The 16,205-nt window shown below is 43.8% G+C and overlaps 1 protein-coding gene across 1 annotated transcript; it reads right to left on the bottom strand.

The window, feature by feature from the left end:
- Positions 1–9,121: 9,121 nt before the first annotated feature.
- Positions 9,122–15,711, bottom strand: LOC116252205 (E3 ubiquitin-protein ligase WAV3-like). The gene is made up of 2 exons (XM_031626326.2): positions 14,677–15,711; positions 9,122–11,258 (listed from the first exon to the last, which is right to left on the bottom strand). The coding sequence occupies exons 1-2, from the start codon at positions 14,908–14,910 to the stop codon at positions 9,285–9,287; spliced, it is 2,208 nt and encodes a 735-aa protein (XP_031482186.1). The 5' UTR covers positions 14,911–15,711; the 3' UTR covers positions 9,122–9,284.
- Between the last annotated feature and the right edge of the window lie 494 nt (positions 15,712–16,205).

The following is a 16,205-nucleotide window of genomic DNA, read 5'->3' as shown; positions in this document are numbered from 1 at the left end:
GTGGGGGCAGCTTGACGGAAGGCCCAAGTGGACGCACGGACCTGCTTCTCATTGGCGCATCTCGACGTCCTCTATCTAACTCACCACGTCGCTCTACTATTATCTACCATCTCGTGGAATGAGAACTATTGACTTTTTGCCCTTACCTTTTCACACCGACGAAAGCCAATCTACTGTACATGATAGAGGGAGTAATATCTAATCTAACTTCCCAACCCCAACCTGAACCTGCCGGGATACCAACACAAGTCCATCCATGAACGGGCACCCAATCAATACTCCGTCGGTAGCGGTGGTGCTCTTGTTGACGTCGGCCGCATCCTCCTTTTTCTTTTTCTTTTTTCTTCTTGCCCTTTGGGGGGAAGGGTAGAATCCCGTGGTGTCTGAACTCAAGGCTACTGCACCTCAAGTCAACATCCGATATTCAAACTTAATCTTGCTTCTCCTCCATTCCTTACGTCGAGGAGGAGCGTCTACTCCACTCCCCATTTCATGTTTCAGCGCAGTTGGAAGAGGATGGGGCTGTCAACAAACAGCATCCCTCAGCTGCAAGCTGCCTTTCTAAAAAGAAAGGAAAACTAGATCGATCCGTGCACTAAATTTAACTGAGCCAGATTAACCGCTCTTCATCAGTTAAATCTAAGAGGACTTGTCCTGTTAGCTAGATGACCATTGCGAAAATGTGTCGCCAAGAAGATATCTTCACTGTTTCTTTTTCTCTTCCCTTGGAAAGGCGGAACCATCTATCAAGAAAATGCGGATGAGAATGAAAGAAAAAGCTACCAACTTTTCCAGTTATTAATTGCTGATGAGGACTCTGCCGAGAGAGACCAAGATGATGAAGGAAAGAAAGGGCCCTTCTTGTATATTGTTTATCGTAATACGTTGAACCTTGCCACTCTTTTTTCTTGGTCATTCGTCCTTTTCCTACCACTTGGAACCAAGGACCCCCAACTCCCAATATTCCTTTTCTCCTCTCTGCCACCGACCCACTTCTCTCTCCCTCTCTCTCTCTCGGCGTATCCTGACGGAAAATATCTTCAGAAAACTCTCCTATACCATCTCCGTAGAAGGACCATGGTGAGAAATAATTATTCATCTCTTTTATCTGTAATTTCGTTTGAATTTGTAGGCTGTCAAGGGTATGAACCGATCAGCAAGTACGCCACTGTGCACTTTATGCGGAACCAACAAATAGACCTCTCTTCTTCGAGAGCTGGAAGCCATGAAAAGACGTCTTGACAACGTCAACCCTACCCACATTCTCTGACCTGCACAGACGCCGGTTGCCCTCTCCCAGTCCCGTCTCTGATGTATTATGAAATCGTCAAGGTGGTCCCTTACCCTGCCTCTCCGAAATTTGTCCTCCCGCTAACTGCAAATTCAGTCATCTACGACTTCTACATATTGTGTATTATGTATGAAATGCCATCAATGCCAGCTCTACCAAGATCAATTTGTATCTGCTCGTAATCCTCTTGAAAACGTGGTGTTCCCCACAGGCTATAGGGCTCACCGCTGCACTCCATAGAACAGGGGAAAACTACTGGTGTACTCATCAAAAGTGCTGGAATAAGCTTCCATGAAAGCGTAAAGTACCGCAAATTAGTACTGCAATTCTGTTTCCCCTTTTCTTCCTTTTTATCCGTTTCTCTTCCTAATTCTTTGCTTTCCGCCACCTATTGGGCCCTTCTAACTAACAGTTGGCAATGATGCATCATGCTACCTTTCCAAAACTCAGGCTTTTCCTCATGTATTAATATTGACTGAGAAGTTCAATAGCATGCCGTAGCTAGCAGCCCTTCCTTTCTTCATTTAACATGCCATGAATGGGTCAGCGCCTGTTACATGTCAACATGATCAGGACCATCCAGCAGGCGCAGGATTTTATTACTTTTGCTCCTGCCACAATGCAGTTGATTGCCTTTGACCTTGCTGTTCCTCGTCTCCATGCAACTCCTTTTAATTATGGCCTAATTACTTAATGTATCCGCCCATTTCCTTGCATCTTGCCCTTGCCATGCGTTTCCTGGTTAGATACGCTTACGCTTTCCTCTCGAGACTTACTCCCACCTCTGTCGCAATTGCCTAGTTTAGGCGTAGACGTGTTACTTTTCCTTCTATAACCCATTGCTGACTGCACTGCTCTGCGCTCCATCTTCGTTGGAGTCGCCAAGTCAAGGTGTATACGCTTATCTTATTTGGAGATAGATGGAATGGCAGTGGGATGACAGAAGTTGGGAACCATTTCTTGCCAAGTAGTTGATCTCTATTATTCTTTCTCTATGTCCATGTGTATGTATCTTTGTGTGCAGGTATTTGGTGGCAGCGAACCTGCGATCCACACTTGGGTGATGCCGGATCCAGATCCAACTCCAGGGGATTGGTATCAGATCAGAAGAATGCCCCGACGGAATCTAACTTCCATGCGAAGAAATCATGGCTGTTAGGTTCTGTAATTAATTAGGACATTTGTGAATCATGTCCAATCAAAATAACCAGACTTTATAGGCTTATGTGTACTGTACTATTGAGTCCATTTCAGGTTATACCCAGTCCATAATCAATCCTATGTCTATGTAGCTGGCGACGTAGTCTTTCTTGTATGTTTTTTTCTCAGATTTTAAGGAAATTGACAATAAATGTTCTACCTGCTAGATAAGAACTTGCTAGGTCATGTCAAGTATTCTTCTCTAGATCAAACGTAGAGCCAAGTCACATGACTCTATAGCAAGAGAGAAAGGGATCGGATTCAGATCAGCTAAACACATACGATGTTGGGGAGAGTCAGCTTGTTCAAACTTGTGACACTGATGAGAAATTTTTAACACGACCACTGTTCCGAAGATTTTTGTGGGATGGCATACCACAAAAAGGAGAGAAAAGGATTCATCAGAAGTGTGATGAAGGGGCTTTCCACATTATCTTCTCAGTCTTTGCAAATTAATCTGTTGAGGATAACGACGGCCTCAGGCACATGTCTGCTACGCGATATGCATGAACTAAATAAATATCAAGATACGGGAGATTGGGTACGGAGCCACATCCATAGACGTTCAATAGTAACAGGGATGATTTGCCATGGGGAGTCACGCGGTAGAATTGGGAGCACTTGGAGCTTTAGGCTGAGCCATTATCTCTCGGGCTTGAGAAAAGAGGAACACGAATACCCTGCAACCGCGGCACCACTTTTATTCTCTCTTGTTCCCTTTTCCCTCCCCCAATTTCCTTTCAATGATTCCACGCTATGGTGCTGCAGATTATTCCATGCTATGGTGCTGGGAGAAAATTACGAATGGCAGAGAGGTTATGTTAGAGCTTAAATTTTTTTGAAATGAAATTTAACCCTCTTTCGATTTGAGGCCCTGTTTGATTGCAGGAAAGTTTTTTGCAGAGTAAAATTAACTGTGTTTGATGCACAGAGTAAAATGAAGAAGAGACTTTTTAGGTGACCGTTGAAAGATAACAGAACACTTCGTCACCAAAATTCTGACTAGCCAAGGACGATTCGACATTCACCCCCAAATCCACGCCGACGTTCTCCACCACGGCCATGGCTGCAATAGATCAACGGCCTTCCTTATTCCTTATTTCTCTTCTCTCTCTCTCAATCCCTCTCCAACCTTTCCCCTCTGCTTCTCCCTTCCCCCTTTCCCCTCTGCTTCTCCCTTCCCCCTTTCCCCTCTACTTCTATCCCTTCCCCCTCTGCGTCGTCCGGTCGACAGCCCCCCTTCCCCCTATTCTCCCTTCCCCTTTCTGCGTCGTCCCTTACCCCCTCCGCTTCTCCCTTCCGACAGCCCCCCTTCCCCCTCTTCTCCCTTCCCCTTTCTAGGTCGTCCCCTTCCCCCTCTGCTTCTCCCTTCCCCTTTCTGCGTCGTCCCCTTCCCCCTCTGCTTCTCCCTTCCCCTTTCTGCGTCGTCCCCTTCCCCCTCCGCTTCTCCCTTCCCCCTCTGCGTCGTCCCCTTCCCCCTCCGCTTCTCCTCTCCCCCCTCTGCTTCTTCCTTCCCCCTTTGCATCGTCCCCTTCCCCCTCTACTTCTCCCTTCCCCCTCTGCGTCGTCCCCTTCCCCCTCCGCTTCTCCCTTCCCCCTCTGCTCCCTTCCCCCTCTGCGTCGTCTGGTCGGTAGCCGTCGAGTGGGTGTTCACCTGCTCACAAGTCCGTCCTGTAAAGTCGGACTTTTGATCGGGTGAACTTTCACCCACTTGCTTTAACGAGAAACGGGTGAAAGTTCACCCTGTTTGATGTTTGATTGCAAGGAATATGAGAATTTCACCTGTCCGTACACTTTTCCCCCTCCCCTCTAGTTTTATCTCTGCAATCAAATAGGCCCAAAGAGAAGCAGTGGCGTGAATACGGACGGTGCAAAGGCTTTATAAATGATTGCGGTCGTCAATCGTCATCGGGCGCATTAGGGGGAATCGCCCATCTTTAGAAAAAATCGTATGGCGTTCACATGTTTTCTCGTTTCTTCACTACATGCATGCTAGTCTTGCTTAATCCTTCGTGCAGCTGTGTCACGAACCGTGGCATGAAAATATAAGTAATATGAACATTGGTACCTTTTCTTGCTGGTTGAAGGTTCTCCAGCGAAAGGGACTCATTCAAACTTCATTGGGCAATGCTACATCATTACTTGATGGATAGGAATGTTCAGCAATTAATGTGGCTTTGGCAAACTGCAATAAATTATGTATACTAATTTATGAGCACACTTTTGATGAATAAAGAAAGAAAGGACCGATATTGATGAACCAAGAAACAAAATGACATAGACATTACTCGGTTCATAGCTTGGGTAACTCACCCTTATGCCCCTCCGAAGGCATCCGACTTGAACTGCTGATGACCAATCTCACAGAGAAATTTTATGACTCTTAGTTGCAAGTATCAATTTGTGCAATTGTGGAAGCCCTATAACAACCTGATGGCACCCAAAGTCTGGTGACAGAGAAGCCGAGCGCAAATGGTAAACTTCATACTTCCAACGATCACACACACACGAAAAAAAAGACAAAACAATCAGCACGATCACACACACACGAAAAAAAAGACAAAACAATCAGCAGGAGCATTTTTTGATGAATCCTGTAGTGTAAGGCCCTGAAGTACATATAGAGGCACACCTCATCACCATACGGCCGAATATGACCACCCAAGTGGTCACTTGCTTTCATGGGTTCTACGTACAAACTTATACCTAACCAAATCCATTCACGCAAATTATTAACGCTAAAGGGAAAAAGAATGTGCTGGAGGAATGCAGTTTGGTTTCTTGTTTCGTTCCGATTAAGGGGAACGCCAACATTTTTACTCGATGACTGAATCGAAAGAATAAACCGATTATAAGAAACAAGAGAAAACCCAAGCCTTTGGAGAAAGCATACCTGCAGTAACGTAAAAGAGAACTCCTCTAATTTCAATCTATGAAAGCTACCACACTGTTTCAAGTTTGTAGGACTAAACGAGAAGTCCGTTGAGATGAAAAAGAGGCAAAATGAAAGAGGCCTTACGAAACTTTCCACAATGTTCATGGTTTTTAGGATCGATAACCAAGTGTGCAAATACAGACAGCAGGATTTTGCAATAAACATCTCCAACTTAAAAGCAGATTCTCACCCAGCGAGAACGAGTAAACCCCCATGTTGAGATTGAGAGTAGAATCGCACATATTGAAAGAAGAAGATGTCGATCTTGTGATTTGCATCTCTAGACATATTATAATCATTCAATCCATTACATTTAAGAGAACTATGATTCATATTCTTCTCAAATCTTCTTCAAACAGCTGAACAGCAGAGGAAATTGAGAAACAAGGAAGCAACTGATACCTTCAACCCACAGTGAAATAAACAAATTCCACCAGACAAACAAATCGATCCAAATCAGAATCTTAAACAATCAGAGATGAGAAAGACTTGTCCTACTCACACATGGTGGGAAGCAAATACATAAAAAACAGGATTCACATTGAAGAGCTAGTAAAAGCCTGGATTTTCTGATAATCAATTCATAATTGGTAGGACCATTCACAATAATGCACAAACCTAAAACAATTTCAGATTAAATACCAAAGATAGCCTTAAGCTTTAACTCCAGTTTGGCACGGGAACAGACATCTCTTGGATGCTCACCCTAAGTAGCAGATCCAAGTGCAGCTTGTGGACCTTTACAATCTTGCCAGGATCAGCAACCAATACTCCCAAGCTTATGTGACAGTGTGACAGTGATAAGTTGTCCAGAACCTAACAAAGGAATTCGCAGCTTTCTCTGATGTCCATAGATTTTCCATCATGCAAGTGCAGAGTACAGTATTCTGGTGATGGTAAGAAAGCAAATAAATGGGATTTTCTTCTGGTTTACAATATAATGGGGTTGAATTAAGAATAGACTATCAAGATTTAAGCAAAATTTTTCATACCTCCACTCCGTGTTCATCTTCCATGAACATGAGAAAATTATTCATAAACAATGGGGAACAAGGAAAAATATCAGGAAAAACCAAGTTTGAGGAGCATAGATTGAGTAACACAGGCAACCTCTGCTTGCCAATCATTTTCTCAAAACAAAAGCCATATATTCTCTTCATGCTACGTGATGGGCTCACAAATTAGCCATGAAAATTAAATTGACAGAAAATTTTAACAAGCTACTGTACTGATTACAATGAAATTTTTGCACCTTTATTTGCTTTCTTGGGGCTGGAATCTTTTCCGAAAATCATTCTCGAAAGAATATCAGCCTGTTTTGTGTGCCCCTCTGCTTTAAACTTTTAATCAGGGCCTTGCAACCAATTTGGTTTGTGACTCCTCCTTTCTCACAGATCTTGCATAGTATAGCATATGCAGTTAGAGTCTTCCCAGCTGAACATAGAGCATCCAAGACCAAATCATAGCTTGAGAATTTGACACTGTAATTCATCTCCAGAGCAAAATCAAGCAATTTGACAGCAGCAATGGTTTTATCCTTCTTGCAGAACACATGCAGAAGATGGTCTATGTCAACGGGATATTCCTTGTTTGTCATCAGCACAATCCGTCCAAGAGCCTCCTCAACATGTCCACATAAGAAGGGCCTCCAGAATCTTAGCGACTATATCCAAGTTTTCTCTTACATCCTTCTCGAGCATACTTTTCATGACTCTACTTGCTGTCTGAACTCTGCCATCATTGAAAAGGCTCTCCATTACTTCCCTGAGCAAGGAGGCGCTTGGCAAATGACCACTTTCAATCATACCATCAAGTGAAATTTTCGCTTCTGCTGGATCTCCTTTACAAGCAGGCAATATGCATGTGAATCACGAGAAATTCCTCGTCTATTCATGATCTTGAAATCACGAAAACCAGTCTTCTCAACCCACCGAAAGAAATTTAGAGCCTGTTCATAGTTTTTAGCTCCATCTAGACACTCAGGACCAGTTCTTGATTAAACTCGGGGACAAGTGACCTAATTGAATTCTGCAACCTAGTCGTCCAAGCCCTTTTAGACATCATTCTACAGATAAGGGCGCCAACATCTTCTGGGGTTCGGGGCTTACCTCTCAGCTCGTTTCTTCCTTAGCCCGAAATAACCAACTCCTCCTGGGCGCCCAAAGTCTCGCTGACGACGGCTTGATCTTCAGCACACGAATCCCCAATGGCGGCAGGTTCGCTCTTGAGCGAAACCGAACCGTGGGTGTCGAACAGGTGGTCTTCAACGAACTCCGGTTCTGTGTGATCTGGAGATCGATCTGAGGAGAAACCGCGGAAGAAATGGAGGGAAGGGGATCGAAGAGTCGTTGTGTTGCAGGAGGGAAGAAGACGACGTAGAGAGAAAAGCATCGATCTGGTGGGAGCCTTTCTCGAGTTATTGGAAGCCATTCTCCAGTGAGGGTGGGGAAGAGGACTTGCGCGTTAAGATCAGATGCAGAGGACCATGGCGATGGAGCAGGCTACCCTTGGCAACTACCGGAATGTTTTGTTCGTGGATTCACCTGGCAAAAGAAGGGGGGCATACGTTTTTGAGAGCCGTAGGGGTTTAGGGTTTAGTCCAACCTTTAGGATGGACTGTGGGACTGGAATCAAAAGCTCCAGTCCGAGTCCCAATCTCCCACATGCGCAGGCTGAGATTGCGCGGAGCATAAAGCTGAAACCAGCCAGAAGGGCCGGCCACATCTCGCATTTAACCCAGGCAGGCGCTTGGGTTGCTGCATATCACTGCCGGCTTCAGCCAAACGGACCCAATCCGATAGGAGATTCATCCTCGCGCCTGAAAAAAATCTAGAGGGTCAGACTCATGAAAAGAGTTTGTTACTGTTTCCAACTTTTCATTCCCAAGCGGACCCCAAGAGTATCCTTTTGATATCAAAATGTTACTGTTTCCATTTCCAAGCGGCAGAGGTAAAGCACGTGATACAACCATGCTCAACTACATTTCCTTCGTCTTTTGAAATTTATGAAAACCACCCATACACACGAACACAGTAAATAAATCAAGGCTACAGAAAGCCAAGTCAATCTATGCGCTATTTACGGGAAGCATCCTACTTTTATACCGTTGTCATTCTTCTTTGTGGAGTGCGTAATGGGGTGAAAAACCTAGGCTCGTACTCTGTATCATGTGGCCAACTAGTATCAGAGGCAGGTAGTTGGCCATCTGCTCAGGAGTCTGCTAAGACTGTCATACAGTGAGAGAAAAAGATAAAGCAACTTCACTACTAACAGATCACAAGGCAAGATTCTCTACGCAGGCAGGAGAGGCAGAAGACAATCCATTACTTGACGCCGATGAGCGAGCAGGCATGTCACAATTGACCAATAATCGCTGAGAAGTGACAAGGAGTGCCGCCTAAGGGAGCTTTCACTCCGTACTTTAAACCTCACTTCATTTTCGATTTCTAAAAACCCCCATACATCCCCTGCCCCTTAAAAATAGGGCCACACACAAAAAGGGAAGAAAAGATATCCCTTCCAACTTCAAAAAGAATATAAACAAAAAAGAATTGTAGACGAGCAAATCGTATATTATATAATGCTTAGAAGAATGCACCACCCCAATCCTTGTAACCATCTTAACGTACAAGCCGGTACGTTCCCCTCCCTCCCTTGTTTCCCCACCCAAACAGAAATAGTTGTGTATATACATCTCAAAAATAAATCATCAGACCATCATGGCTTTCACCTTCCCCTTATTCATTTACAAACACTTCGGGCAAATTTAGCAAGATGTACAGCTGATTTAACGTCCAAAAAGGAAAAAAGGAAAATCAAGTGGACATTGATCAACTTTCACAGGAAAAAGTTGAAATTTTACCGAGGCAGTAGAGGCCCCGTGAATGACCGGGATTGTTTTATCTGTGGCCGTGATGGGCGATTCTGCTGACTGCTTGCCGCAGATAATGTCTGGGAGCGCATTAGCATGTCCACCATTGAAGGAGTTTGGTAGCCATAAACAACACTTGCACCGTCCGTTGAGTCACCCCGTGCAGTTGCCCTTTGCCAAGAATGTGAGCTCAAACCTGAGAGGACATATGCCCTTCCAGATGACTCATAAACTTGCCGGCTTGCCATTCTCTCCTGCATTTCTTTCAGCTCTGCATCAAGTGCTAGAGACAGCCCATCTCCAGCCTGAGCAGCCACAGACTGCGATAATGCCCACCTTTGATTGCCAAGCAAAGCCACTGCACCAGCAAGATCACCCTGCTCTGCCAGTGCCCGAGCTTCAGCCATTGCTTCAGCAGCCTTTAGCCGGTTTTTCTGCCTATCTACCTCGACACACACAACATTCTGTTGGGGGCTTACGTTTCCTGGCCGTTGGATTACAACTCCATCCATGTCAACATTAACCAGTTCTTGCAGAACTGGATCCTTGTAAACACATCCAACCTTCAGAACCACCACTTCAGGATGGGAGAGGATCGACATGCTGCTTGCTGGAATCCGAACATCAACTAGAAAATCCCTTTCTTCTTCAGCATACAAGTCACCTACATCTACAAGGCCTCTCTGCCCATGGTCAGAGACCCTACTAGTATAACTACCAGCATGAACTGAATTGATACTTACACCAGGGCTCGCACACTCGAACCACACCTGCAACTCCTGAACCACGACACTGAGAAGACCACCTATACATTGTGCAAATGCATCCTGAATGACACTCTCAGCTTCAATAAAGGAGAACGTGCCACCAGAAGTCTCAGATATTGAGTGCATTGAGGCAGCATCATGATCTGTACCAAACCCAAAAGTATGAACAGGTATCTGAGCCTGGCCTTGTTGTGCATTGCGTCTAATTGAAAATGGTAGCAAAGTCTGGTAATCAAAAGTTTGCATCTGCCGGTTTTGGTTGGCTCCAGCAGACACACTGTAAGTATCCTGTCCATCAGAGAGAAGAACAATGCTGCATACTGGATTTTTTTCACGGCGATCCTCCAAAACCTTCGCACCCTTCCTCAGCCCTTCAGCAATGTTAGTACCACCACTTGAAACCAGAGCATTTACAGCTTGCATAGCTTGCTGACGTCCAGAATCACTCATCCGACGAAGGTGGAAGAGACGTCGAGCAGTGGAGGAGAATGCCACAACTGAAAGGCGATCAGATGGACCAAGATTCTGAATGACAAAACCCATCGCACGTTTGAGAAGAGCAATCTTGGTTCCTGCCATGCTGCCACTTACATCAAGCACAGTAACAAGATCGACAGGGGCTCGGTCACGATGAGATTGAAAGGCTGATCCCTGATTTTGTTGGCTTTGCCTTGAGTTTGAAGCAGGTGCTTTTAAATGGATTAATACAGAAAAGCTCTCACGACAATCCGTAGCTGGAACAGCTGGCAACTCCACAAACGTATTCATTTCCACGGTTTTCGCTATGCTTTCTATGTTCTCCAGATGATCTCTTATGAGCAGTTCAGAAAGTGAGGAATCTAAAGGTTCATCATCATTGTATGCAGTTGGCTCAGGAGCATGAAACACGGCATTGAATTGGCGTCCAGAATCTAAACGAGGGCGAGGAGGTGGAAGGCGACGGACAAGGGTCATCCAACCATCATCCCGTGGCCAGTCCAATGGATTAATTCTTGATCTGCCATGAGCAACCTCTGCAGCAGGTCCCTGAAACGGGATCTCCTTCCACTTTGATCGGCAAACAGGGCATACTTGATTGCCATGTTTCACATTTGAAGCAATGCAGTGAAAATGAAAGACATGTGAACACTCTGCTGTGAATAAAGCATGACCATGTCCAGGCTTCATAGAGCCAAGGCATATGGCACAGAACCTCTGCTTTTCCACAAGAAGCACACAATTAGTAAAGTGAGTGAAGGAAGATGAAGAGGTCAAGACAGTTCAAATCAAGAAAACCCCATCAAAGATACAGTAAAAGTTCAGCCAGGACATGTTATTGTGATCTCTTCAAAAAACGAACTGAATGAATAAGACTGTCAATGAATGTTGGTCAAGGAAAAGACTTGCAGAGAACCTCTTCAGGTATCAACTATGGGACATTAATAAGAACCAGAGACAACAATAACAACTCAAAGAACAGGCCTGGAAGAGACCAATCACCAGCACATCAGACAAAGTAATCAAGTCTAAAGCCAAGAAAACACAAAAACCCTAAACCATTCTGTTCGGAAGTTGTGCTTTGCATGAAAACATAACCTCATAAGTAACTTAATGACAAGGAGCCCTTGTGAGTTCGCTCATGTAACGGTAGCATTAATGGAAAAGCTAGGACCTGCTGATACAAGGTAGAATAAGATTATTCTTGCCATCTCAGGAATCCTACCCAGTGGGTATCAAGAGATTCAAAATTCAAATAACCTACAGTCGCAGGGCGGTAAAAAACATAGAAGGGCCTCAAAATGGAAAAACAGTGTCATCAGAAAAATTAGAACCTTAGGCTGCCCACTCCTTCAAAGCTGGGCAATGCCTGCAAACCTTGTTGTATGTGTTGGTGGTGCTACGCCAGGTAAGATTCCCATTTTCTTAGGTAATTAAAATGATAAATGTAATTTTCCAAGTCTAAAGCCGAGTTTGTCTATTGCCTGCTGGTGATACTAGGTGCCAATTTATTATATTTTGCAACAAAAGAATAAAGGTCTAGAAATGGATTCCAAGCCACCTACACAACACCAATGGAACAGCTCCAGACTACAGCGAAGACTTGAACACAAACTCCGTTTTCCCTAAACAACTGTGTTATCTACATAAATCACCAAGGAAGCCTTTCAAGATTCTAAACTCAACCCACACAGTGGATCACATACAGGAAATGCTCAAACCATAAGCCATTTTTTGAGCAAATCACTTTATTCCTGCTGGCATTTATGGATAAGATACTTGTTTGACTAAAGTTATGTTTTATGCGAAAAATACCAGAGTGAAACACAAGTGTAGGCTGTTTAGAAATGGTATTTCAGTTTTTTCTATAAAAAGAAGAAGACTAACTTCTCAGAAACTACCAAATGAAGAAAATAGGTGACCAATCTAGAAGTGGACCACATGGTAGATGGATTATTCACACGTAGTTGTTTAGAGCTTTGATCAATGGAGGTTACAATCTGAGCATATATCAACAGGTATAAACTTGGCTCTGCAACTAAATGCTCAAAGAGAAGAACAACCATTATTTAAGTGGCAACCACAAACTGATTAACTTTGTGATTAGATCCACAAAATTTTGAAACTAAAGAATTAAACATGCTGGATATCTACTAACACAGATTATAGGTACATGAGAATGAAAAGTAATCATGTCTTCTTAGAAACATTTATCTGGAAGGAAGCCCACAAAAGCTTCCCAAAGAGGCAAATGAACCAGACTTTCCATTTATTCATAGTTTTTTCATGGAACACAATAATAATTTAGACGAATTCTGCTCCCCAAAAAGCTGAAATTACTATCAAGTATCAAATTACCATACTTCGGTTATGCACAACACCAAGAACTAAGGAAGACCAAAATGACCACACATCCTACGGTACATGCAGAAACTTCCCCAACTAAAAAGTTCTATTATTCATTTTCCAAAATAGAGCTGGAACTTCTAATGCAAAAAATTGCTTTGGAGTTTTGATACAACATGGAAGCTGTTCAAATAAAAAAATCATTCAGACATGAACAAGAAAATAAAAACAATGGGATCTAATGTAAAGACGGAATACATATATGCTTTTCCATAGAATGACTCATGAGAATCTGGATCTCATGTGAATTTTTCTGAGGATCGAAACATGAGACCTCACTCGTGACTCTGCCTTTTGTACTTTAGAAGGAGTGTAAGTTTGATTTATTCTTTTTGATGCCTACTTTTTCACATTTAGAATGATGCGAGAAAATGAGACTGCTGAAAACAAGTCCCTCACTATTGTAAGAGCGATTGCCAAAAGAGGCGAAGCAAGTCTGTCCTATATGTCATGGAAGAATTTAAATATCATATATACAAGAATAAAGGTCATTCAACCGATCAGACCACTATTCTTCCGAGACAAGAGAGAGAGAGAGAGAGAGAGAGAGAGAGAGAGAGAGAGAGAGAGAGAGAGAGGAGGGGGAGGGAATTTCTAAATGATAATGTTCACGGTAGGCAGGAAGACAAAATAGACAGTAAAAAACTAGAATTCCAGTTAAATTGTAATGAAAGATCGTCCGGTCCTTAAATTAAGGCCTTTTGTGATGCCTTTTTCTGATCTTTCTATGTCAAAATGTTAAAGGCAAAGGCCATTTCGCCATCCAGAGGAATCCTTACTTTGACTGTAGCTTCTTCCTAGACAATCAGATAAACAATATTTATCTGAGAAAAATAAAGATAAATTGAGCATAGATTCAAAGGGAAATTAAATTTAAAGAAGAAAAAGAAAAAGGTTTTCATAAGCACCGAATTCAGCAGAAAGCAGCTATGTTTAGCTGCAGCAATGAAAAAATATAATTATATTTTCTTATCTCGATGGGCGCCATGTAAAGTGGAGTAAACAAGACAAGACTGGAAGGAGCAAAAGGAAAGAAATCGTAAAAAGAAGGGAGAATCCGTGATTGAATTATTAGGATAAGTCATTTATTTACTTTCTCTCATTTCTTTCGGCAGAGCTTGTGAAAGATTTTAGTTGGCAAAATTTTGTAGGATCATCGAGAAATTAAACGAGTTAAAAGCAAAAATAAGTAAATAATTAAAAACAAAAAAAACATCAGTCAAACTGGGAAGTGCAAGAAAGAGCTGAACAAAAGCCAATTCCACAAGAAAATTCAATAAAAAACAGAGAAAAGCAAATTTGCAAAAGGGGAAATTGGATAATCTATTTGAAGAACGAAGCATAAGATATTTGGCAAAACAAGGCAACAAGAAACCACATGAAGCAAATATCAACGTCCCTGACGAAGACTTGGTCGATTTCTAGACTGACTAACCTTCGACTCTTCAAAGATATAGAGAATATCGGGAGATCTCATCGTTTTTTTCGCTTATTGGTTACCACAAAGGGATCGAAGCAAAGGAATACGAGAATACGGGAGGAACAATGCGAAGTAGACCATAGGGATAAAGGGTAGAGGGGGAGAGAGAGAAAGAGAGCACGTAAAGCCAAACGAGGCACGAAAACATTTGTCTACGGAGATCGGAGAGCATAGAAAAAGAAGAGAAGAAATCAGAGCACATATCGAACGCGGAGCATAATCGTCGGGGAAGAGGGAAAAGAAACGTACCTTGGAGGATCTGCTACCGAACTTGGACAGCCTCAGGCCGGACGATGAAGGCGTAGGCGTAGACGGCCGGAACTCCAGGTCAGAAGATGCTCGCGAGTCGGAGCGCCGGGTGGGTTCAACAGGCTCCGCTGCGGAGGAGGAGGCGGCGGCAGGCGCATCCTCTTGGGTGCGCGGGGCGTAGGCGCAGAGGTGACTGCTCAGGGCGAGCTTTGCCTTCCGCCACCGACTCCCCATAGTAGATCACAAAGACAAGGAAAGAAAGAAGAAGAGGAAGAAGACGAGGAGAGGAAATGGAGTTTTGTGGGTCAGAAAAAGAAAAAGGAAGAGGAGAGAAGAAAGAACGGTGATAAGGGTAGAGTAAAGGGGCCAAAGAGCAGAGGAGTTGTCGTCGTAGCTATCCGGCCCTCTTCGTCCTCGCCCGCCATTGCAGAAGGAAGGGTCGTTTTTCCCTCGCCATGCTTTTGACCTTTCTATCTTCGCTCATAACAGCGCAGCTTATGAAGAAGAAGCGGCAGCAGCGGCGGCAGCAGCAGCAGAAGGGGAAATCTAGGTGTTGGAGAAAAGGAAAATAAGTAAACTCTTCTTTGGCTCTGGCTTTCCCTTTTATCCCGGCAACAGGAGAAACTAGGGACGAATTGCCAGCGATCTGATCAGAGAGGCGGAAGAAAAATCAACGCCCCCCTTGGTGGGCTTTGGGATAACAACAAGGAATGGCCAATAAAGTCCCATAATAACAACAACCAAAGCAACGAAAGTTTTGTGTTGGCCCGGCGGGGATTTGTTTGTCCATGTTTGCTTGCTTGCTTGCTTGTTGCATTGCACGCCGCCCGAGAGAAAAGTCAAAGGAGTGGGATTTCCTGAACTCTCCCGCACCGCACGCCCCTCCTGGCTCAACGGGTTTTGCAGCGCAGGAGACCGTGGAGGAGCCAATATGCGTTTGACACCAGAAACGGAGAAAAGAAAGAGGGATAGACCCTCCACCCTCCGTTTATGCTGGTTAAGTTCCGGGAGTGGCGATAACATCGGATTTTTTGTACGGGGGAAACAAACAGACGGAGCTGCTCCTTCCCATCAAATATCAATGTCACAAAATAAATAAATGCAGAAAGATTAATTGGAATGGAAGAAGAGGGTGGGGCAACGACGATGCCTTTACTTCCACGAGACGGGGGATCGTGATTTTACTAAATGGGCGGACGCTTCACGTGACTCTTCACTTTCCTAATTCCTAGTAAGTAGCCCGCTTTCCTTCCGCCTCTCCGATCAAAGCAGCAAGCCGCCGTCCGCCATGAAGAAATGAAATATTATTGGAGGGGAGAAGACAAAAGTTAAAGGGAAAGAAATTATATGCTTTAAGATGTTTTCTTTTTCCAATACTAAGAGATGAGATGAGATGAATAATACCTGTTGGTTAAACTTTAATTGTCGTACAGTCACAACCCCACCATTCCAGTTCCCACTCTCTCTCTTCAATCTCATTCACCATCTAACAAACACGATTACTTTCAACCCAACGCTCAGTCTTATTG

Source organism: Nymphaea colorata, chromosome 4, assembly GCF_008831285.2.
Source record: "Nymphaea colorata isolate Beijing-Zhang1983 chromosome 4, ASM883128v2, whole genome shotgun sequence".
Lineage (NCBI taxonomy): Eukaryota > Viridiplantae > Streptophyta > Magnoliopsida > Nymphaeales > Nymphaeaceae > Nymphaea > Nymphaea colorata.
Note: the sequence above shows the minus strand (reverse complement) of the source record. Positions and strands in the feature narration are given on the sequence as shown.